The 22,574-nt window shown below is 43.4% G+C and overlaps 2 protein-coding genes and 1 long non-coding RNA gene across 7 annotated transcripts in view; 2 read left to right on the top strand and 1 right to left on the bottom strand.

Annotated features, from left to right (window-relative positions):
• CRAMP1 (cramped chromatin regulator homolog 1) overlaps nucleotides 1-5,696 on the top strand; it is a 52,031-nt gene extending 46,335 nt beyond the window's left edge. For all 5 annotated transcript variants that reach the window (XM_026100458.2, XM_026100455.2, XM_064520648.1 and 2 more), the window contains one exon: nucleotides 945-5,696. In XM_026100458.2, the coding sequence (XP_025956243.1) occupies nucleotides 945-1,109 (165 nt within the window). In that variant the 3' untranslated portion in view covers nucleotides 1,110-5,696. The remainder of the gene's footprint in view (nucleotides 1-944) is intronic.
• Nucleotides 5,697-7,799: 2,103 nt separating this feature from the next.
• On the bottom strand, nucleotides 7,800-8,755 carry LOC135329967 (uncharacterized). The gene is made up of 2 exons (XR_010391678.1): nucleotides 8,706-8,755; nucleotides 7,800-8,392 (listed from the first exon to the last, which is right to left on the bottom strand). It is a non-coding gene; the product is annotated as an uncharacterized LOC135329967 (long non-coding RNA).
• Nucleotides 8,756-8,910: 155 nt separating this feature from the next.
• On the top strand, nucleotides 8,911-19,545 carry JPT2 (Jupiter microtubule associated homolog 2). The gene is made up of 5 exons (XM_064520647.1): nucleotides 8,911-9,082; nucleotides 13,693-13,841; nucleotides 14,332-14,474; nucleotides 16,324-16,369; nucleotides 17,076-19,545. Exons 1-5 carry the CDS (start codon nucleotides 9,039-9,041, stop codon nucleotides 17,258-17,260), a joined length of 567 nt encoding a protein of 188 aa, XP_064376717.1. The 5' UTR covers nucleotides 8,911-9,038; the 3' UTR covers nucleotides 17,261-19,545.
• The last annotated feature ends 3,029 nt before the right edge of the window (nucleotides 19,546-22,574 follow it).

Below are 22,574 nucleotides of genomic sequence, written 5' to 3'. Positions count from 1 at the left end.
CATCAGGACGATGGAGCCAGGCCCTTCACAGGGGTATGTGGTGGGAGGAGGAGAGGCAACATGCGTAAGCTGAAATATGGGAGGTTCTGACTCGATACAAAGAAAAGCTTTTTCATTGCCAGGTTGGATTAGAGACCTCTTAAGCGCCCTTGTAACCTAAATTATCCTGTAATTTACAATCACTGGCTCAATGTAACATCAGGTTACATTGTAACTCCATGGGGGCTGTGCCCTGAGGAAAGGAGAAAGTCATTCCTCCTTTGCCCTTTGGATATTGATAAGGACGTTCTATACACACCTTGTAACCAGAAGCTGCAGCAAGTTAATGCTGATTTAATGTGGCCTTGGCAGCTTCAGACTTCATGCACAGCTCCACTTCCTGGGTTAAATAGGAAGACTGCTAACTTTTATTGGCAAGAATCTGTCAAGTAGTATGTGTGTTAATTAAAGAATTGCATGATAATCTGTTTGTGTGGATTTTAAATGATGCTGCAGCCCTCGATCTAACAAACTGCCTTCAGAGGAAAATGGGGTAAGCCACCATTTTAGGCACACCAGAGCAGCTGCAGCATTTTGTTGCTGTTGTGGCAAATGTGGGTTTGTGTGGGAGTCTGCAGAGGAAGCAAGTGTCATTTAGAAACAGCTTTAATGAAGGGAGAATTATGAAAGAATTTTATTGTCCTGCAGAATCAAGTTTTCTTTTGAAACACTATTTTGTACATAGGAGACAGTATCTACACAGTTTTTGATCAGTGTCTCTAACAGTGCATCTTAATGCCAAATTAAGGAATAGCTGTAATGATGTGTGGGTAAGGTCCATCAGACTATAGTGTCTTCAGAGAGGTTCCCATTAAGCCACAGATAGGAGCTATTCTCTAACTCAGATAAAGCAAGATAAATCTCCACTGATACGTGGCTGCTCTTTTCTCTTACCTCTTTTCTAGGTGGTGGATTCCCAGCTGGCTTGCATGATGAATGAGAACAGCATAGATTACATATCTCGTTTTAATGACCTTGCCCAGGAGCTATCCATACCTGAGCCAACCCGTAGGGAAATTCTGTTTGATGGAGGAGGTGGTGGTCCCCCAATTGGAGATCTCTCACAGTGAGCGTACGAGACCAGCAGGCTGGTGGAGACTGTTCAGCTAAGGTGGAACTTGCAGCGCTGGATCACAGCAAGGACAGGTCGTGGAGAAGCAGCTGAGGCTCAGTTGTACCTTCTTTCGAAAAGAGCAGCATTGTCTTCAAGGGTCTGAAGAAGTACTTGCAAGTCCTGGAATGTGCAATACACTGGGAACAACAAAATGTGGAATAGTATTATAGGAAATGGTGTGTCCCCTGCATCAGTGGTATAAGATGGCAGGTTTATGGGACAGTCCTGGACTTGTGCTGTGGAATGGCCTAGGAAGAAGAAGCTGAAGCAAGAGAGGGTATTGCCAGAAGTTCCCCTACATGAATTACTTTTTGCATAGTAATCAAAACACCATGATTTGGGATTCACATTGAAGTTGTGGAGGATGAGGGGTGGGGGTGGGGTATGGAAAGCATTTTGCATCTTGAAACGTCCTAGTTGGCACTCTTTTTATGAATCAGTCAAACTGAAGTTTCTTGCACTCTCTCCAAAGGCGCTATGACTCTGCGATGCTTCATTTTTATGCACCATTCTTTTTCTTTGGCAATGTTTTGTTGTTAGAACATTCCAGCAGGGGCACGTACCTGCTCTCTTGTTTTGTAGGGGAGCTCTGATTCACTCTGCTCCCAGATTGCGGGGAACCCCAGGGAGTTTCCTCTATTTTTGAACCCTATCACGTGTCACAATCGTCATTCTGCTGACTGTACTCATCTTCTCCATCTTTAAGTGAGATTCTTCATCACATTTCACTGTTCATCCCAACAGTGGGAGAGTGCTTTTCTGCCTTCCCTGAAGGGTGTTTGCTTTTTCAGTCAGGAAACACTGCAAAAGAGCTCTTACGGGAATCACTAGGAAAGCTTTGTCATAATTAGTCTTGGCTCTGCTGGACACCTGTATATATTGCCATCTTTCTCCACACAAATGCGAGATACAGTAGCTCACTGAGGATTTTCCTGGGAGAGGAAATAGGAAAGAGTATTGTAATGTATAGATACGAATAATATTTTAATGCTAAAATTGTTGAAATCTGTCTTGTGTCATAAAAAGGAAAGATGTCAAGTCCTAGCTTAATCCCTTAATCCCTCCTTGTTTCCTCCTTGTCCTGCTAGTTCCAGGTGCTCTGTAGTACCTCAGGGCATCATTTTTCATTCTAGTCACTCCTGGGCACTAATGGATCTGGTATTCCCTCTGTGAAATCCCTATGCATTTAATGGTAGTGTTTCAATATCTGAAAGACCCAGATCCTGATTTCAGCGGGTTCAAAGGAATCTAAAGTTACTTTCTCTACAGCTGGTTTTCCTTTGATTCTGCCTTTATAACTCAGGAGACTTTTCCTATTTCCTTTCCTACCAGTCTGGAGAGAGGATACTTTTAGTGTGCCCCTTTTCTAAGCACTTCTCTGCTTCTCCAGTAAGAGGATGTCCCTTGGCTATTTTAGGGAGCTCTGAACTTATCGAAGGGGCTAGTCCTACATAAACCTCAACTTTATATAAGAGCTGTTTATTAATAAATAATCAAAACTTCTCCATCTCTTAGGCTATTATCAGGGGTTCATTTTCCCAACTTGCACTATACTTGGTGGATGTAGTTCTACCTGCCTTTAGCTACTTTTACAAAGCATTTGACTGGGAGTTTCTTCTTGGAACTTTGCTCACAGTGCACTGATTGGGTTCACTCTTTTCCCAGTCACTTTACCCTGCTTCCGTAGATTTTGTTTTTTACTGCTATACAGTTTGCCTTGTGTTCTCTATCACTAAGAGAAAATGTAACATTTTCTGATGCTTCTTTTCTGTGGCCCAGAGTTTGTTGACTTCACTCTAAAGGTAGCGGAATTTGGAAGACATTCCTGTGATTTATTCTGTAAGAACCCACATGCAAGGTTACTACCTTCTCCTTTCTGATGTAGGAACCAACAGGGAATCAAGCCTGCATCACTAGCAAGAAGACAGTCCGTAGCAGAAAAAGGGGGGATTTTCATACCTGTGGGCTAGCTTTCTATTCCTACTGCATGTCGTGTGGGGTCTTGAGTTCTTCTGTCATTAGTTCCCTGTTATCCTTACTGAGCCCCATTGGAGAACTCTGTTGCAGTTACCAGGAGATCATGCAAACCTAGAATATAAAAAGTTGAAGGCTGTCAGGAAGTTGAATGCTAAGTGTATCATTTTAAGGGTTCGCCCTTGGTGTGACGAGGGTACCCATAAATCTCAAGAGTCACTCCATTTAAAACTTTCAGGTTTCACTTAGGGTTGAGGTATATTTTGGTTCGTTCTTTCCCCAAGTGTTTCCTCTTGGTTTTGGCTTCTCACGTTAGTAATGCTGTTTATCCTGTGTACTGTACCTCCAAAAATCCTTCCAACTTTCAGGACAAAAACAGAGGACTCTTGCTATAGCTGTGGCCATGGATTACAGGACATGCAGGAGGAGATGTGATACATTGTAACCAAGTACTGTATAAAAAATCCGAACTGTTATTCTTAAGCTTCTAAATATTGAAAGATCAGCCTGATGGTCTCCCGTGTATTACATACCTTGACAGACATTTCCATACTCTCTCCCCAGGCTGGCAACGGAGGTGGCTGTCACTCTGGTTTTGACTCTAGGTTGTCTAGGATAGGTGCCAGCGTTGCTGCACCTATATGGCAGGGCACTGCATCAAAATCCGTGGTGAGTTTCTGCCATGTGATACAGGTTGCTGACAAGCTGCCCCTTCTCAACCCATGCAGTTGCCACAGGGGAATAATGATGTTGTAGAATGAATGTCAGTATAGTGGCTATTTTTAGTGGTGTCCATGAGATCAGAAGATTTTAATATCCTGAACTTTTGCAAGTAGACTTGGGGCACGAGGTAATAGCAAAGTGGAAATGACAGAGGTACTTGTTCAGCACTCAAAATTTTTGTGGTTAAAACTGTGTTTAGCATCAGCTTCTTAAAAGTACTTACTATAAAAAAGATTTTGAAAATCCTTTTTTTTAAAAAAAAAAAAAAAATCTCTTAGCAGCCTCCTGTCTCTTGAGACTTGCAGTTCCCAGAGACTTTCTGTATTTGGCTTCTGATTTCAGAAACATAACACTCTGCAAACTGCATTTTAATAACAAAGCCCATTCAGGAAAAGTAAATCTTATCAGGGAAAAATTTGAGAACAACTTAGATCATTGTGCATATTTAGAATTGATGCAGAATTTGTTATCCTTATTATGTGAAAAGTCATTTAAACATACTTCTGACTCCACCAGTTGTAGTTTTCAGGTGGATGTGCTTTACTTGCTGATCATCATCAGTTTGTGTCTAAGACTGCCAAGGGATAAATTAATGTCTTGGGTTTTTTGTTGGTTTTTTGTTTTTTTGGTAAAATCCAAAATTTTTTAGTAACTCCAGTTTCCTCAACTGAAGTAGCAAGATCGACTTCTGTAATCACGTCAGCTTATCCCAAACAGATATTCAGGCAAGTTGATAGTGAAACGCAGGCAGGATTGTTTTTCAGGAAAATTTAACTTTGTAATCCTCATAGCTGCCCGAGGCAATGAAGGACAGTTGGAGAGGACAGATGGACACTAACAGCCTGGTCTCCACTTCTGATGTTAGTTGCTCTAAGGCTTGTTCCTGGCTTTAGGTTTTACTGGTTTTAATTTTAAACCTCTGGTAGGCTTGCCCCATGCTGGTTTAGTGACCATATGTATAATAAGGAAGTTCTGAGTAGTTCCCCATGGTGAAAGGCAGAAAATTCAGTATTTGTTGCCATCATAGTCTGGGTGAAAAGCAGTACCACATCCTAAGAATTAGATCTGCCTGTGTATACATGTGTGCGCTAACAGTGGGTTGTCTGCTGGGTGTTGCATCCTGATTAAGCGCACAATTCATTTTATCCCTTATCACTAAATCTACTAAGCATAGGAATATTGTTTTTAATATGGCATTGTTTAGCCCTTTCTTGACACCCTTCTTTATATTTCTAAATTCAATTAAATAGCTTCGATCAAATCTAACCTATAAAGAGTTTCATCTACTGACTCCACAGATCCCAGAGTGGAAATTAAGTTGCATTTTATTTTTTACACTCAGACTTCGGATGCATTTATAAGGAAAGTACTGCACTTTTTTTAACCTTTTCAAACCTTTGAATCTCTTAATTTCACAGCAATTTGTAAATGTTAACTAAGTGAAACCTTGGCAAGCACTACGGCAATAAGTTATCATTAATTACTGAAACATGATAACTGCTTTAGAGCTTATGGTTCTGGCAGCAAAATTTAATGCTGTTTCTTTTAATAATAGTTAAGCCATATCATCTGAGGTTTCTGGCTTGTTTGAGATGTGAATTTGTTTTATAGATTATAAATATACCTATATAGTGTATGTATAAAGCAGAATGCCTGTCCTTACTGATTATTTTTTGTACCATATTGTAAATTATATTATTTATTCTTTACCAATTTTGGAAAAAGGTGTTTTGGTTATTTAATATAATATACAAAAGCTGTTAAACTTCCTCTGTTTAAATTTCCAATTCAACTTGTAAAGCTGTTTTTATTCTTGTGCATAAATACATACTAATACTTGGTCTAACTTATGTCCCGTGTGTTATTTGCAGTTCCTGTCTTACCACATTTTTCATGTAACCGTTATTTCCATAGCTATGGCCCCCGTAGAATCTAGGGGATCAACATTTGTCTGCAAGACTAAGCTTTCTGAGGTGAAATTCTGCTTTCAGTAAGATCAGTGGCGCAATTTCCATTGGCTTCTCTCATCCCACAATTTTCACTATATTCGCCATGGTGAGAAAACGTTTAGGGTTTTGTTTTTTGTTTTTTTAATGTATACATTCCCGCTTCCCTCCCCAACAGTGTCCCCTAACTGTGAGCTTAAATGGGTCAAACCAGAGGGCTCTCCATATTGAAACTCTTATCTCTCACCGTAGTCACCAGCAACTGCTCAAAGAACAGGGTACAAGGAAAGGATATGTATATCTTGATCTTTCCCCTGGCACCTCCTCGCAGCTTCTGATAACCAGGAGCTTAGAGGCAGAGGTTGCACCCAGGCCGCTGTGTTTATATAGCCACCACTGGAAAAACTTTTTCACCATGAGGGCAGTCTCAATTCCAAAGGTTTCAAGACCAGAATGGATAAAGCCCTGAGTAACCCGGCCTGATCTCCTAGCTGACCCTGCTTTGAGCAGGAGGGTGGACTAGAGACCTCCTGAGGTTCCCTCCAACCTGAATTACCCTGTGATCTATGGTATTAATTTATCTAGTTCCCTTTTGTACACATCTAGACCTTTCACCTCTGCAACATCCAAGGGCAGCTCTGGTTTAATAAGTCTTGAAAAAGCGCAAGTTTGTTCTTAAACCAGATGCCTCATAGCAGACTACCAGAGACAGCAGAGAATGGTACATTGTGCATTTTTCCCTCCTTCATCACATTAAAGATAACTGAGTCTTGTCTTACACTACCACTTTTCTCCTAAAAGCAATATAGTACCATTTTATGCTAAGCAGTAGTAAATGAAAGAGGAGGAAGATATTTAGTCATGAGTGGAAATATCATTAATCTCCGATTACAGATGTGTCTACAGGGAATACTCACAAAAGTTAATACAGAATTAACTGAAAATATGAATATAAAGTATGTTAATTAAGCCACACAAAAATCCCTCTTTTGGACACTCTCCTGTTGAACTTGTATCACCATAATTTCTTTTGAAATAAACCAAATCAAAGTAAAGATATTTTGATTCTGAATGAGGATATTCATTCTCAGTTGGGATTACTTCCATTTAAATCCAAATGAGTAATTTGTGTGTAGATGAACTGTTTTGTTCTCTGTGTAATGAAAAAGTTAAAAACAGAATCACAGAATGGGGTTTTTTGGAGATCATCTAGCAGATCATCAAGCAAGGTTACCTAGAGCAGGTTGCCCAGGACCATCTGCAGGCAGCTTTTGATCATCTCCACGGACTCCACGACCTCTCTGGGCAACCTGTTCCAGTGCTCAGTTACCCTCACAGTCAAAAGGTTTTTTTCTTAGATGGAGCTTCCTGTGTTTCAGTTTGTGCCTGTTGCCTCTTGTCCTGTCACTGGGCACCACTGAGAAGAGTCTCATTCTGTCTTCTTTACACCCTCCCTTCAGATATTTATACACACTGATAAGATTCCCCCCCCCCCCGGCCCCCAGTCTTCTCCAGGCTGAGCAGTCCCAGCTCTCTCAGCCTTTCCTCCTGTGACAGAGGCTCCAGTCTCTTAAATCATCTCAGTAGCCCTTCACTGGAATCACTTTGGTGGGTGGAAGGAGGCTTAGAAAAGTAGAATTAAAAAAAAAAAAAAAAAAAGGAGAGCTTATCACTAGTATTATTTAGCGCTTCCTTTCCATCTGAAAAGTGGAGGTTCTCCCTACCACCTATGTACAGGGAAAACCGGAGTATACGGCCAAGTCTGAGCTCCTGCTGTCCAACCTCCACACCTCCACCCCCTGGTGACACAGACTCACACCCAAGAGAGATCGTTGGTTCTTCTCCACCTTGTATCAATACTGGGATTGTATCCTAACCCCTTTTCTCCCAGGTCACCTAAATTTTGCCCTTAATGAACAGAATTTAATGCTGTTTAAATAGGAGAAATAGTATGAGTCAGAACTAAGAAGTATTGGTGGGGTAAGAAATGAAATAACGCAAGATCCTGCAGGAAGAGTGAATCTGGTTTAATCCTTCAAGATAAAATCAGCAGTAAGGCTGCCTCTAAATTTGCTTCTTAGCATACGGAAAGCTGCGGAAGCATAAAACAAAACCTTCGACTGAAAATGTTAAGTGCTGTAACGTAACTCTCACATGTGTTTGGTTAAGAACAGCCATGCGAGCGTTGGCTCCCTAACTGCACCCGTATCAGCTCGCCAGAGCCCAGATCCGATTCCTCCCCAGAACCGGTGGCTTTTAAACGGCCTTTGCCCAGCCCTGCTTCTGCTGGGCGCTTCGCTGACACCGTTTTCCGAGGCGGGGGAAGAGGCGACCCGGAGAGGACACGTTTCTCTCAGCGCCATGCGTTACGGGCCGGGCCAACAGCCGCCCACCTGCATCGGGGCTGCTCCGGAGAGGCGCGTCCCGCGCGGGGTTATTTCTTGTGATGCTCTTTATCCCCTTTTTTTGGTTTTTCTTTCTCTGTGCTTGGTAGCATTTTTTTTAATTTGTAATGGATGTTTTCGGGTGAAACGCCTATAAGACAACCACAGGACTGCGCCCCTGGAGCACAGACCAAAGCTGACCCATCTCCGACCTGCCAAAAAATAAGCTCTTTAGCCCCGGAGCCAGGGCAGGGCGGCGCCTGTGGGGAAGGGGCTGAAGAAGCCGGAGCCGCCCCGGGGGCTGCCGGCCGCAGGCCCCTCGCCCGGGGCGGCGCTCCGGTACCGCCGGCTGCGGCCGTGGCCCCCCAGGGGGGGGATACAGGGGCGCGGCCCCAGCGCACCGCCCCGCCGCAGGGCTGCGCCGGGCTGGGCAGCTCCCCCGCGGGCGGCGCCGCCACACGCCGCAGCCTCCCCCACCCCGCCTCCCCCCTCAAACAGCCTCCGCGCGCGTCCCGGCCACGCTACCTGCCCCTTGCCACGCCCGCCCCTCGCTCGCCCCGCCCGAGCTCTCAGCCAATGGCCCTGCAGCTTCCCCTAACGGACAGGGGGCTCTTCCAATGGGAAGGCGGCCAGCATGAGCGAGGGGCGCGGGTCGTTTCAGGCTGGAAGGGAACCGGGCAGGCGGGATCCCGAGGTGGCGGGATGCCTCCCATAGGCTGCTCGGCGTGACGGGCGCGTGGCTCAGCCAACGGCGGGGCAGGGCGGGCCCGCTGGCTCGCTACCTGCTGTCCGGGCGGCCGAGGGGGAGCGTCGCGCGCGGGGCCGTGGAGCCGAGCCTGCCGCCTCCCGCCCGCCACCATGTTTCAAGGCCCCGAGACCGACTCGGCCAAGCCCAGCTCCAGGTGCCGCGGCGGCGGCGGCTCGAGGGGGCGGGGGGAGGCAGGGAGGGGCGGCGGCGGCACAGGGCCCTCGGCGGGGCTTTGTTCGGGGCCGGCGGCGGGAGGGGCGCGGGGTCCCGCTGAGGGGCGGGAGCGGGAGCAGGAGCAGCGCCGTGGCCGTGGGGGGCCCGTGCGGCCGGGGGCGGGTGGGCGCCGCCGGGGAGGGCCCGGTGCGGGGCGGCGGGCCACGCGCGAGGCACGCGGCGGCAGGGAAGGAGGGAGCGGCCGGGCCGCCGCGCTCGGGGCCTGGCCCCGGTCCCGGCGCGCCGGGGGGCTCGGCGGGGGCTCGGCGGGCGGGAGGGCCGCCTCTGGGGGCCCTGGCCCCTCGGGGCGGCGGAGGGCCCGGCTCGGCGGCGCCTGGCCGCGAGGCCTGCCGGAGGACGCGTTGGCTCCTTGTCCCTTCCGTGAGGCTTGAGGATGGCGCCGCGCTCGGGCGCGAGCGTGTGCGCTGCTCACCGGGGGCTGGAGCCACCCGTGCGGCTGCGGGGGACCCGCCGCCCCCTGTGGGCGGGGGGGAAGGAAGCGCTGGGAGGGCGCTTTAATCCCCCCCCCCACCCCCGCCTCGTTCCAGTCACTTTAAGCTGGGACCGGGTTTGGGAAGGCTTGCGAGGAAGCTCCCCCTTGGTGTAGTCCCCGAGAAGCTTCCGTTCTCGTCGTACGGTAATTTGGGAACTACGTTTAACTCCTAAGCTGGGTTGCCGGGTCGGATGCGGAAGGCAGGCTGCAGCTCCTCGGCGGACAGCAAGCGGCGACGGTCTTGTTCGGGCTTGTTCCTGCGCTGTGGCAGAGCGTTTCCCTCAGCCTGAGAAAAACTTTGTTGTCTGTCATGTAAAACAATACAAAAAACCTACATAACCAGACCTGGCACAGCAGGCATGCATGCTGCAGCGCATTACGTGACTGGAGTATTGCCTTTTTGTAGCAAGGTCTCTGAAATAGTCCTTATACTGATGTACAGTCTTTGCCATCAAAAGCAAAAGGTACTGGGCTTAAGGGTTTTTTGTTGCCCAAAGCTTATTCTGTTCGGTCTCCAAACACGGATTTATTTGCTGCTAATGCAAATCCCTTTGCAGTTCTTGATGTGTAAAAGTCCCCTGAATTAAAAGTGAGCCTAATACAAAATGCCCAACAACCACCAAAAGCTGTAGAAGTAAGGGGAAAAAGCATTACTAATATAGAACCTTCATAATTCAGGAAAATCTTTTAAATGATGTAATAAACAAATGCTTTACCTTGTTATACCTTTATAACGCAGGGATATTTCTGTTCAGAATAAATGATGTTAAAAATATTTTAAATGAAAGCTACTACTTAATAATCATCCAGTGAGATGAATCTTTAGTCATCCAGTTGATGTGTACAGTGATACAGCCAACAAATACTCTGCTGGATTAAATTAGCTGCTTAGTTTTATTTTGATTAAACAAAGAGGGAGCATGGGAGAGGGGGTGAGGGTTAGAGGCAGTGAGGGGGGAAGGAGAGAGGGTGTAGGAGAGGGGGTGGCAGGTGGAGGGAAGGAGAAGGAGGGTGGGGGGGAGGGTAAGGGGAAGCAAGGGGTGGGGAGAGGGAGTGGGAGCGCAGGAGTGATGGAGAGTTGCAGGGAGATGGATGGAGGGAGACAGGAGAGGGAAATGGGAGAGCAGGGTCAAGTGGGGGAGATGGGGGGTGGGAGACAGAAGGAGACACAGTTAAAGAGGATCAGAGGATCCCCCCACCACAAGGAAAGGATCCAGCTCCTCTAGGTAGGAGACATAAAACCTCTCTGTGCACATAAACTCATATAACACCGATACAAAGTTATATGACTTTAAATATATATTAAATGTCTTTGTGCTGTGTTGAAGCAGCTCCTGTTGGCTTATCTAGTTTAGCATGCTGTTTTCCATTGGTAGCATTCAGAGTATATCTTATTTTTGGTGCAGTAGACCTGCATATCTCACTCCAATCTAGGACTGGGTGAGGCTTAGAGCGTGAGGAGGTCAGCAGTGCTTTAGAGGCTACGCAGCGAGAAGGATAGCTTTGTGTTTGTCCTTGCGTCCAGCTGAAATGCAGCACACAACCCTTTGTCTTTGCTGTCAGAGGGGGAAGAGTTTGTTGCTATGCTTCCTGCTTCCTTTTTGTAGTTCTTATGAATGACTTAATTACCTGGCTTTACATTAGTTAAAATTTTATAAACTTAGTGTCCTTACTTGAAAGAGTTTAGTTCTTGCAGATTATTTGGGAGGTTCCTAGCGACTGGAAGTTTCAGAAACCAAGGAGGCAAATCCACTTAATGTGTGTGTGTGGATTCCAGACGTTCCTTTGGGTAATGCTTGCAAAAACCGTCTCCTATCCTGCTGCTTTCAAAATGCCTCTTAAACATCTCAAGTTTTGACTCTGACTTGTTTCTTGCAGCAGTGGGATTTTCTTAATATTGATGCTGAGCTGAAAATGTGAGGACAACATAAGATTAACCCTCAGTGTTGCATTTATCTTCATATTTACGTTTGTTAACTGAGTAATCAAGATTTTTAATCTTAAATGGAGCTTCTCTAGAATTTTTTTCAATAGGTCTCAAATCTAGGAATCTAGTTGCAAAAACTATAAGTAATTTTGTTCTTATGATTGTTTTCCTTAAACCAAAGAACACAAATTTAGTTCCTCTATTGTTTCCACCTATGTCTGTAGACACATGTTAAGGATGGTAACTGAGGAATCTATACTATAAGAAATTCCATCTGTATAAACTACATGTTTCTCTTCCTTTCAGTCACTTTGGTAGTATTCTTAGATTAACTCAACAAAGAATAAAAGCATAAAAAATTGAAAAGAATGAGTGAAGTCAGGAATCGCTTAAAGGATATGAGGACGCTAGCAAAGCTACTTTCTAAACAGCCCCCTCTCAAACTGCTCTAGTTTGTTTGCTGTCTCCTTTTCTCTTCCCTCCCTCCCCCAAATTTAAATACCGTAACTGCCTCTTATGGTTTGTGGACCATTCTGAATGATCAAAATGCTTAGTTTGGCTATGTGATGTATGTTTTAATAGCAATTTTAGGTTTTCTAAAATACAAGGAAAGCCTACAGCATAGTTCGATCTGGAGTCTGCTGAACACTGAACTGTGAATAAACCCTCTGCTCAGATTTGATCTTACCTATGCAACGGACAGTGCAGTTATCTTGGTTACCAAACACCTAGTTATTCCCTCAAACTAAAGGAGTTCATTAAATTAGCAGCCACAGACATACAAACAGTTTAAAAAAAATGAAATTGCCCATTAAAAACAACAGTCTCTCTGGAGCTTTTTCTGACTGCATAAAGTACTCCCAGACCAAGAGAGGAACATGTCTTCTCTCAGCTCCCATAGAGCTGTGCTCATCCTGAGGTCTGAAGTGCTGACAAAACCTATTCTCTGACAGAGCGGCTGAGTAACTCTGCCTTTGTGAAGTTAAACCTTAGCAACGATCTTCTATTCAAATTTAAGTCTAAGAGGAACCTCCTTTTATGCCCAGCACACACACGTAACCTGAAACGTCTGGCTTCTGTCACAGATCTTTGGAGGAGACATGTTGTATTAATTTGGTTACACTGACATCTGGATCCTGCTCGTCTACAGCGGGGTAAAGCTTGTGCAGTTTATAAGTGTTCTTTTTGGATAAAAGTTAAGGTTAGTTTAGGTCCTGGATTAGGTGTCCAGGTTAGAAGAGGCATAACTCTGCTCAGCTAAGATTGTGGGCAGTTGGTCAAGAAGTAGACATGTCTTTGAAGATTATTTTTGATACATAAGTATTCTTCTCTTCCCCGTATTTTTTCTTGTTCCTTTCAGAACAGGACTTGAAGTTTGCTGACCAAGGCATGGATAGTAGCTGTAGACTTATTACTCCAGGGCAAGCCTAACTTTTAGTAGGTTTTCAAGAAGTTGGTCCAGTTCTATTATAACCTCCATTTTTATTAGGATCCATTTGATATACATCTGTTGAAGAGCGGTAGTCTTAATGCCCTTGCATCTTGACCACTAAAGATTTGGCTTCTTTGGGCTTCCACCTTTCTTTTCTAAACTCCACACCAACTAATAAGATGTCAGCTGATGATTGAAATTAGCAGATTTCCAGTGTTTGAGAACTTTTGGCTGCATTGTTTGCTTTTATTTAAAAGCTGATGGGTTTGAATTGTATCACAGATGCTAAATCAGTATGTGAAGTTTAGCAAAAAGTCTGATGCTGTAATGGTTATTTTTAAAATACTAACCTGAGTCATATGTCTTGTTTTAATCTCCTGTTGTTTCTGCAACACTGCAGATAACAAAACCTCCAGAACAAATGGTTATGCTATAACTGTTTCAAGTAATTCTAGATAACATAATGATCAAGTTGACTGACCAGGAGGCTGGCAATATTTATGTTAAACTTGGAAACATTGAGTTAGGAATCTTTTGAAAAGTAGATACTTCATAGACTTAAAATTATCTTGGGTATGGTCCAGTCAGAATATTTCATTGTAACATACAGGGACAACAGGAAGGGACATGACAGATATGTTGAATGCTGTAAATTTCAAATAAATCTTAATCTCTTGCTTCTCTCATTTTACAATGTAGGGTATTAAAGCCCCCTGGAGGTGGTTCTAGTAATCTCTTTGGGAATGCAGAAGAAGTTTCTTCTTCAAACAGGCCACACCGAATGGCATCTAATATTTTTGGAGCATCTGAAGAACCTCAGAACATTCCAAAAAGAACAAACCCTCCAGGTAAGAGCAGCCACCTTCCTCGGCCTGACCGGGCTCTGAATTGCAGAACAACGCTGGTTTTGTGTTCGTACAGTGGAACACTGTGATCTGTCTTTTCTAAGTTACATTTTGCAAACTGAGTGTGCTTGAGCACTAAATCTATTCACACTTTTGAAGATGTGAATATGTGAATGATCTGCATGTTCACAGACTTTTTAGCACTTCATCTTAGTCTAATTTTTTCCTAGTATTGAAGTCAGGGAAATGATGAAAGGAAACTGCTTCCACTCTAGAGTTCTGTCATCAGTTAGCTGCAATGAGTACAGCCGTGAATTTAAGATCCTCTAGTGAGTTCTTGTAACAAAGGATTTCAAACTGTATCTTCAGACAAGCAAAAGTAAGTCTCTAGGCAATAGGGTACTGGAAGTCTTCATATGCTCATAATTTGACTTTTTCAATGTAGCGTGGTAAAACTAAGTCATCTAGAACAATTTTTACTACTACTTTGCAGGGGGGAAAGAAAGTGGCATTTTTGAGGATCCTAGTTCGGCTCAGCCTCGTCCGCGCGTAAATCCACCTGGTGGGAAGACAAGCGATATCTTCGGGTCTCCAGTATCTACCAGCGTTGTGCGAGCACATCCAAACAAGCCTAAGGTATTTGTACTTTTTTCCACTGTCAAACCAAGCTAGCAGTTCAGTGAATCATCATACTGTCTTGTCAGCAATGTAATGCCTGCATTTTTTTTTTTTTTTTTTAAGATGACAGGCTTAAATTATGGTAACTGCAGATTAGACAGTGTTATTCCTGAGGCCTCTTTTTGCTACTGTTATCTTTTGTGTATCAGCTTTCAATGTGCTCCATAGTTTGCAACAAAATTATTAATTATCCTGTGGATGTGTAAGAATAATGAAAGCCAAAGGTTTTAGGAGCTAAATGAAGTACAGCTGTAGCTCTTGGCATGTAGTCAGGAGGCATTTAAGATTGTCAGTGTCAGCAAAGAGAAGATATTTCTTTGTTCTGCAGTTCAGCAGAGGTGATCTTGACACCTGCTTTAGTGAGTCAGTGAACACCAGTGAGTTACAATCACAAATCTTCATGTGAACTACCTATGCTCTTCATATGTCTAATATGTATCTACATTCAACATGAAAGCACATTAGGAGGAGATTAAGCTAAAGTGATCAGCAGTGAAAAAGCTAATTTAAAGATCAGCCTTGAGTTTCAGGTGCAGCATGTGCTTGGTTCTATGATGTCAGACGCAGCATTTGTCACCGTATCAGGTTTTGTTTGTCAGTCTTAAAGCTGGGTTGTATAAAATCTGTTGGGGGATGTAGCTATTTCTCTCTCTTTTTTTGTTTTTTGTGGGTTTTTTTTTGTTTTTAAATGTAAGGAAACATTGCCAATTATTTCTATATTTAAATGCCCTATATTTGGATTTGTAAGCTGCTGCCTTACACTAAATACATACTATTGAGTGAGTAGCTACCATGTTGACAATGTTCCTGATATGTCAAGTACTTCCGAAAGTTAGCATCCCATGAATGCCTCTGTACAGTGGGCTCTTTCAGCAGACTTCCTTTAAAAAAAAAAAAAAAAAAAAGAGTAGTAGCAGCCTCTTTTTTCCTGGGATCTTAGGATAAAACTATTAGTCCAATTTGACTCCTTTTCTCTCCCCTTTTCCTCCATATTTGAAGGTGCTGATAGTGTTCTTTTACCTATTATTTTTTAATGCAGATTCTAAAATATATTGGGGGATTTGAGTCATAAGAATTTTTTTTAATGCAACATCTTAGTTCTTAGGAAATCCTGGCTAGACAGAGTAGACAGGACAGCACTTTGGAAATTCCAGTGAACTTAGAGCAGTGGAATAACTGTAAATACGGAGATGGAAGGGAGATTGCATATTAGCAATGACTACTGCAAGCTGAATTTCATGGGTGGAAAAACATGCAAGCTTTTCTGAAGTACTGCCGTGTATTTCTGACAATTAAGATGGCTAGAAAAATGGTCTTAAGGCTTCTGATTGTTCAGGTCACTGTTGATATCCACTGAAGACAGTAATTGCTGAGGCTGAAATAGGGCGCTGAAGGGCTCCTTGTGTTCTAGGCGTTAATACTTGCTTCTCTGGGGTGGTAGTAAAGAATGGTGGCTTGTGAAGAATGGTAATTCAGGGCCTCTGTACTGAACTGCTGATTATAGACAAAGTTTTAAGCATCTAATGAACTAATGTAGTATCTTGATCTGTGTTTCAATGAGTTGTCTGAGACGAGCACCTCTATGTAGAGTTAACTTCTAGAGCTTAGTTCTACCAGTGTTTAGGGGCTTATGTAGGGGTAGAGGAGAAGAAAGGCTGCACACAGTGTGTGCAGTTGTTGGCTCTCACTGCAAAAAATGTTATAAGCCATTAGATGAGAAACAAAACAAGACTTTCTGAAGGATCTTGTGACAGAGTGGCTGTTCAAGAATTGTGATATACTAAGATAGTTTTTCATTTCGTTGCAGGATCACATTGTCTTGAAAGAAGATGAAACACCAAAGAAGCTAGAAGGTCAGCAAGAGAAACCCCTTTCTCTGCTGTTTTTTGAGAAGATACTCTCTAAGGAATAGTTTGTCTTGCTCATGCTTCCTCTTAAAAATAAATAAATAAGTAAGACTAAGGCTGATGTTTAGGGTAATGTAACTGAGTGAATTTCTGACTAAGCACAAAACTTACAATTTGAGTTCGGGAAAATAGTCGTCTTATTGAGGAAAGCACAGGCCTAACTTGATATATTGATAGATATATATAGATAGATGGATATATGGAATCTATATATACAGAAAAACATCCTATCAAATTGCTGCTTCCTCCCTTGCCATCTCCTTCAAATGTGCAATTTGGGCCTTAAGTAGCTGTAAATACTGAATAGCTGACTTCAACAGAATGCATGCTGCTCTAATCATTGTTGTTAAAGAATGATGGGAGCATTGCTTTCAAGCTCATATGAAAGCAGTAACTGGTACATTGTATCTTCCAGTTGTCAGAAGCTGCCAAAATAATTCTGAAGGTATAGATTGCTGAAGGAAGGAAAATTGTTAAGAACAAGAGAAGTGAGCTTCTTCCTCAGTACCTGTTTCCTTCAGGAAAAGTGAACAAGTGTTGAGAAAACTGCTTTTAGTGTGCTGTGGATGGGAGACATGTAACACTACAGTGTAACAGGTTTGTCTAACTTTTTTTGTTTGTTTGTTAACTTTGTTTGTTTGTTTTAATTCAGCTACAGAAAGCAACAAATCGCAGCTGCAAGGTGGAGGCGAGAAAAAAGATCCGGGCAAAGAGGAGCGACTCAAGGAACCAGAACCCAAGATAGACAATCACGAGCCCAGATTAGGGCCAAGGCCACGCTCGCACAACAAGGTTCTCAATCCCCCTGGTGGAAAATCCAGCATTGCGTTCTATTAGGGACCTCTGTTCACTTTCACTAACTGAGTCTGCACAGAAACTTGTCTGTGGTTGTGAGGTCAGTTTATAGACTATCATTTGTGGACAGATTCTTCTTAAGGCAGATGTATGAGGGTTATGCCAAAGTGTGTAGAAAGGATAACCTGATGACTTTGGGAGGGAGGGTTGGGGAGGGAAAGGGTGCCATGTGGAAGACTCTTGAGTATCAGACTGCCTGGGTGGGTGGTGGAGTTATTAGTGTAACGTTGTGGAAGAAAAATGCTGCTTTGTCGTGAGTTCATCAGACTTAGGTTCTTAGCTAGCTAGTGGCTCGGGACACTCTTGTGGAGTCAGGCTTTTCCATACATTCAGTGTGTAAAACATAGTGAGTGGGTAGGGACCTGGAGGCCGGGTCTGGAATAGTCTTAAGCACAGCAGTAGGCCATGCTCTTCTCTAGGCGATATAATGCAGCTTCACAGTGTGAGTTGATTTGCAGTCACTTTAATGTAAATATGTTCCATGGGGGCAATTAGTGCTATTGTGTTCCTGAGCATCTTTAGTCTTTGGTTCTTTTTCTCCTTCCCTCCTCCTTCGCAGTACATGATTGCTGATACAGGGACAAAATATTTTGAAAATTTCTTCTATACTCTCATAAGCCATCATGTATTAGTAAACATTTTGGTGTTCCCCTCCTCGGAGTATTCACAGGCCTTTCTGCTGCCTTCAGTAGTCTGCTGATTACTAGTAGCCCTTGACAAACGGTAAGATCAGTCTAATATACCATTTCATATAGGTGCTTCTAGAAGACTTTTATTTGAAGTATCCTGGCTGAGTGCTTGCAGATTTCCTGGTAAGGATTTGAGTGCAACAGTAGCTTTATGGTCGCCTTTGAATAGAAGCAACTTTAAGTATACAGTTACCATGGAGAATAAACTGAAATGTCTAGTTAGCTAGCTTTGACCCAACCTGTATAGAAATGCCTTAGCTTCTGCAGAGGTCTTTCCTTTGTGCCCTGCGGAAACCAGGACTGTTCTACTGTCTTCACCACAGTGCAATTTTTTTTTGTTTGTCTGTGCTGACTCTGTTAGTGAATTCTCGTGTCTTTAGTCAGCCTTATGTTTGCCTTTGACTGCCTCGGACTTTTGTTGGTAAGGGGTGAGAGCAACTTAGATTATCCCCAAGCCACAGCTGTAGCTGTTTTGAGACACTCTGTAGACTATCCTAGTTGGACAAAGACTTTAGCAATACAGACCTTTTGGGCGTGCTGGCTATCTTAAATCATGTTTGGAAGATGTGCATATAGTTTTTCACAAACTGTGTTGGGGAGGGTTGCTCCATCATTCATTCTCTGAATGGACTTTCTGATCATATCGAGCTTTGATACTTGAATGTTAATATTAGCTGCTTAGACTGCTCAATGTATTAAATGGTGACTTTTTAAATCTGACATATCAAAACAGGAGTTGTTCAGGTACACCAAAGAACAAGTGGCCTTATCTGCATGTATTCACTGCTGTTCTAGCCCGAGTTCCCTAAAACTACTCCTGTTTAGAGGAGACTCTCTGGGCCAGGTGCTGATCATCCTCTGATTTTTTTAGAGCTTGTTAGACTGCTCTGTTCAGCTCATGTCAGAAGTGGTGGATGACTGCATAAAGACCTAGCTGCCTTTTCAATTTGTGAAAGTGAAGTATTTGGGGGCAGTGGTAAGGGTAGGAAAAACCCTGGAAAGTAGGAATTTCAATGCCTTTGTACCTTTCAGATAGATGTGGAGCTCCCTGTTATTTGGCCCCCTGGGAGAAGATACAGTGATCCTGACTGCAGCCCTGTATTGGAGCTATGTTCCTTCCTAATGTGTATTTCCTACCAGCTATTCTTGAGTCTCACACCTGGCTGCGTCTCAGAGGTTTCTGTCTTTCAAATCAGTTTCAGTACCAACAGGGTTTTAAGAGGTAACCAGATAGACAAGTCAAGAGTGTTTTCATTGAAGGGTCTGGCTGTAATTAATGCTGTCTGTGATACTCACTTTAGACTTGGCATCATTTAGTACCTTAAACATTAGGTAGAAATACTGATGTGCATTGGCTACAATGCCTGTCTTTTAAACAGCAACTTCCAACTAGGCCTTAAATTAGTTAAACTGTGTTCATTTTCTTGTATTTCCTTCTTTGGAATCAAAACCATGTTTTCAACTCATCAAACAGGTTTCATAAGAACACTTTTTTTTCTTAAACAGGCGCAGAAGGGGATTGAAAATCAACTGATAAATTGTGAACTTGTCAATAAACCTCTGTATTTTGTTACTCCATTGTGTGCTGTATGTTTGCTCTTTATTAATTGATCTGTATCCTAGTTCAACATAAAAACACTGGTGAATTTTGTTATCTGAAAGTGGAAAATTCTGCAGTAGTCCCAGACCTTCTGCGGTGGGGAGTGTGCTGTAGAGGTGTGACATCCTCCTTGCGGTGGCTCAGGAGGCAAGCACCTCTTGTCCCTGGGGAGTGTGAAGGGACAGTAGCAAGGGCAGGCTGTTCTGGTCAACGCTCCAGTTGCCTTTTTGTGGGTAGCATTCTGTATTGCTTTGTACAGCACAGGGATGCTGTTATGCTCTTTAGTAATCGTGTAAACAGACTTAAATATTCAGATACCCTAAATAAAGTCTCCTTAAACAGGAGATCCTCCTAATGTGGAGAAGTCATGTCCCCACTTCTTCACTACACTTCTACTGGAAGTGCATACACTTCTCATGTGCCAAACCATCTTGGTCACCAGAACAGAGGTAACCGCAACTACAGAACTTCCAGTTGAGCTGGACATGGTGGCCTCTCAGCTGGGATGTTTTAAGGTCTGCCGAGTTCATGCCTTAAGTTACTGATGGGGATGTCCTACAGAGCCCCTCAACGAGCGCTTGTTTCTACAGTCACTTCTGGTATGCTGCAGTGAGAGCTTTGCACCATGCTTTGAGTAGGATCTATTTATTTCATGAATCTCTGAATATCCTTGATAGAAAACAATATATTAGTAACATGGGATTGTCTTACCTTGAACTGCTGCCAACAATTTAGTAGACAGTGATACAGTTTCACCTTGCAACTCTATACATCTACTCCTTGCTTCTCCCTAAAGTGAGGGTTTGTCACCTGGGGTACGATGCTATCCAAGTTAATGCTTCAACCTCAGAAGGAAAATGAAGATACTAATTTAGCTTGGAGAGTGGCTAAAGGATGACTTGAATGCTTTTGTAAGTCCTACGTACAGAAGAAAACAATTCTAGGCATAGCTGCTGCTTAGTCTCTGAATATGTCACCATGCTCATCCAGGACAAGGCACTACTGTTCTAATGACCAGACCAGCTGCAATGTGTTGTCATCCCTCCTGATGCCCTATAAACCTGATTATTCCAGATCGGTGCATGTTAAGACTGGTGCTCCTATGCAATACCTTTCTCTCAAGCAAGTGCTGTCTGATACAGTTCTTGTTATATCACTGCGTAACCTATGATAAACAATAGGACTTTGTGCTCTTAATGAGGAAGGTTAATGCCCTCTCTACCAGTGGCTTCAGTAAGGAGTATGAAGCTGCATTTTTTTTTGAAGTATTTATAGAGGTTTATCAGACTTGGAATATCTAAAGTATATTCTTGGAGCTTGTCTGATGGGAGAACCTTATCTTAAAATAGTGTCGTATGGACACAATTCTTTATGAACTAAATAAATAACTGTAATGGTGTATTTCCTGCTAATTTCAAGATGACTGAATAATTCTTGCAGTTTCTTGTACATAATAGGATCATAGGGGTGCACGGAAGTCCAGGTATCCTGGCTCTCTGTCCAATCTCTTATGGTGTGGAGGACAATAGGACTCTGGTATCTCCCTGTGAAAGTACGGGATGTGCTCACTTGTCACTTGCATCTTCATAGCCTGGGAGCCAGCTGGCCATCCAGCATTCTGTTCCTTTGACATGCCTCCTAATGAATTTCTGCTTGAAGCTCTAATGAAATCCTCTATCTTTTTCCTTCTGGAAAAGGTGAAGGTTCAGACAGTCCTGGAGGCTAGGATTTTTTTTTTTTTCTTCTTCCCTTGAGGAATGAAGAAAAGCCACAAGCAGGATGTTCTGCTGTACTAGATTATAGAAAGCAAAAGGTTAGGGACCTCCATAAGCACAGGTGCTCATAGCAGAGGGCAGGATTAGGGCAAGACTTTGGTACATGATGACAACAGTCACTTATGTCATTACTTGCATCAACTGTGTACAAGAAGTAGACTCAATGTGTAATGATTTCTTGCAAGATGACATGCATCCTACCCAAAACCGATGCACAGAAACCCAACAGACTAAGTTGGCCCAATTGCTGCTTGTGCCTCCTCTCTCTAAGACAGTCAATGAGCAGAATGAACAGTTTTAAAATATTCTGTTAAGTTACAGCCCTGATTTTAATCTTGTTTCTGGGGATAAATTTTATCCTCTCTTGAGCCCAACTTTCCCTTTCTTCCAAGTTGCAACTCCTCATATTGTTAACAGTATCTCTTCCTGAAGGAGCTGAAAATGCTGACCATTAGCAGCAGGGCTGCAGTAATTTACCTGTCAGCCTCTCTGGCTTCAGCAACCTCCCAGTTCTGGCTTCTTACCCTACCCCCTTCCTCTTCCCCCTTACCTACGCATATGTGTTATGTAGCTCTGCTGCATTTTGCTTCTTGATCGTCTTTCCCATCCTACTGGGCGTATGCTATGTGTCACTTATTTAAACCAAAACCACATGCTTTAACACAGAGCCATTTATCACAAGCACAGTGGTCTAGCTGAAGTGACTAAGAACTTAATATTGTGCCTGTTTCTTCATAAAGATGATGGCTTTTCTTCCACTACTACTGCCCACAAACTTAGGTAAGCACATGCGCTACTGTATAAAAATGCTTAACATGCTCTTTCCTGGGAGCATGCTCCAGAGCATTTCTAACAAAAAAACAACTCCACCTTAGTGCAAATTGCCTGAACCTAAGTTCCCTTTCAGCCTTTGCATAGTTTATATTTTAAGAGTTGCCTCTCACTGCGCCTTACACAGCAGAAAGTTGTGCCAAAGCATGTGGCAGCAAAGAGCTTACTGCTTCCAGAGTTGCCCAAGGCTAGGGAGAGAATTGGGGGTGGGAGTGGCTTTTAATTACTGATATAGATGATCAGTGCCCCATCATGGAAATTATACAGTGACTAACTGATTGCTACTTTCCGTTTCTTAGAGCATTTTGACCTTCGTGAATGCCACCCTTTAATCTTCCTGGCATGCTCAAAGCAGAGAACTGTGCAATTGCTTTCTAAAAAGTCTCTCAGAAGTGAGCGCT

This window comes from Dromaius novaehollandiae, chromosome 14 (assembly GCF_036370855.1).
Source record: "Dromaius novaehollandiae isolate bDroNov1 chromosome 14, bDroNov1.hap1, whole genome shotgun sequence".
Classification (NCBI taxonomy): Eukaryota; Metazoa; Chordata; class Aves; order Casuariiformes; family Dromaiidae; genus Dromaius; species Dromaius novaehollandiae.
This window is presented reverse-complemented; position numbering and strand designations above follow the sequence as displayed.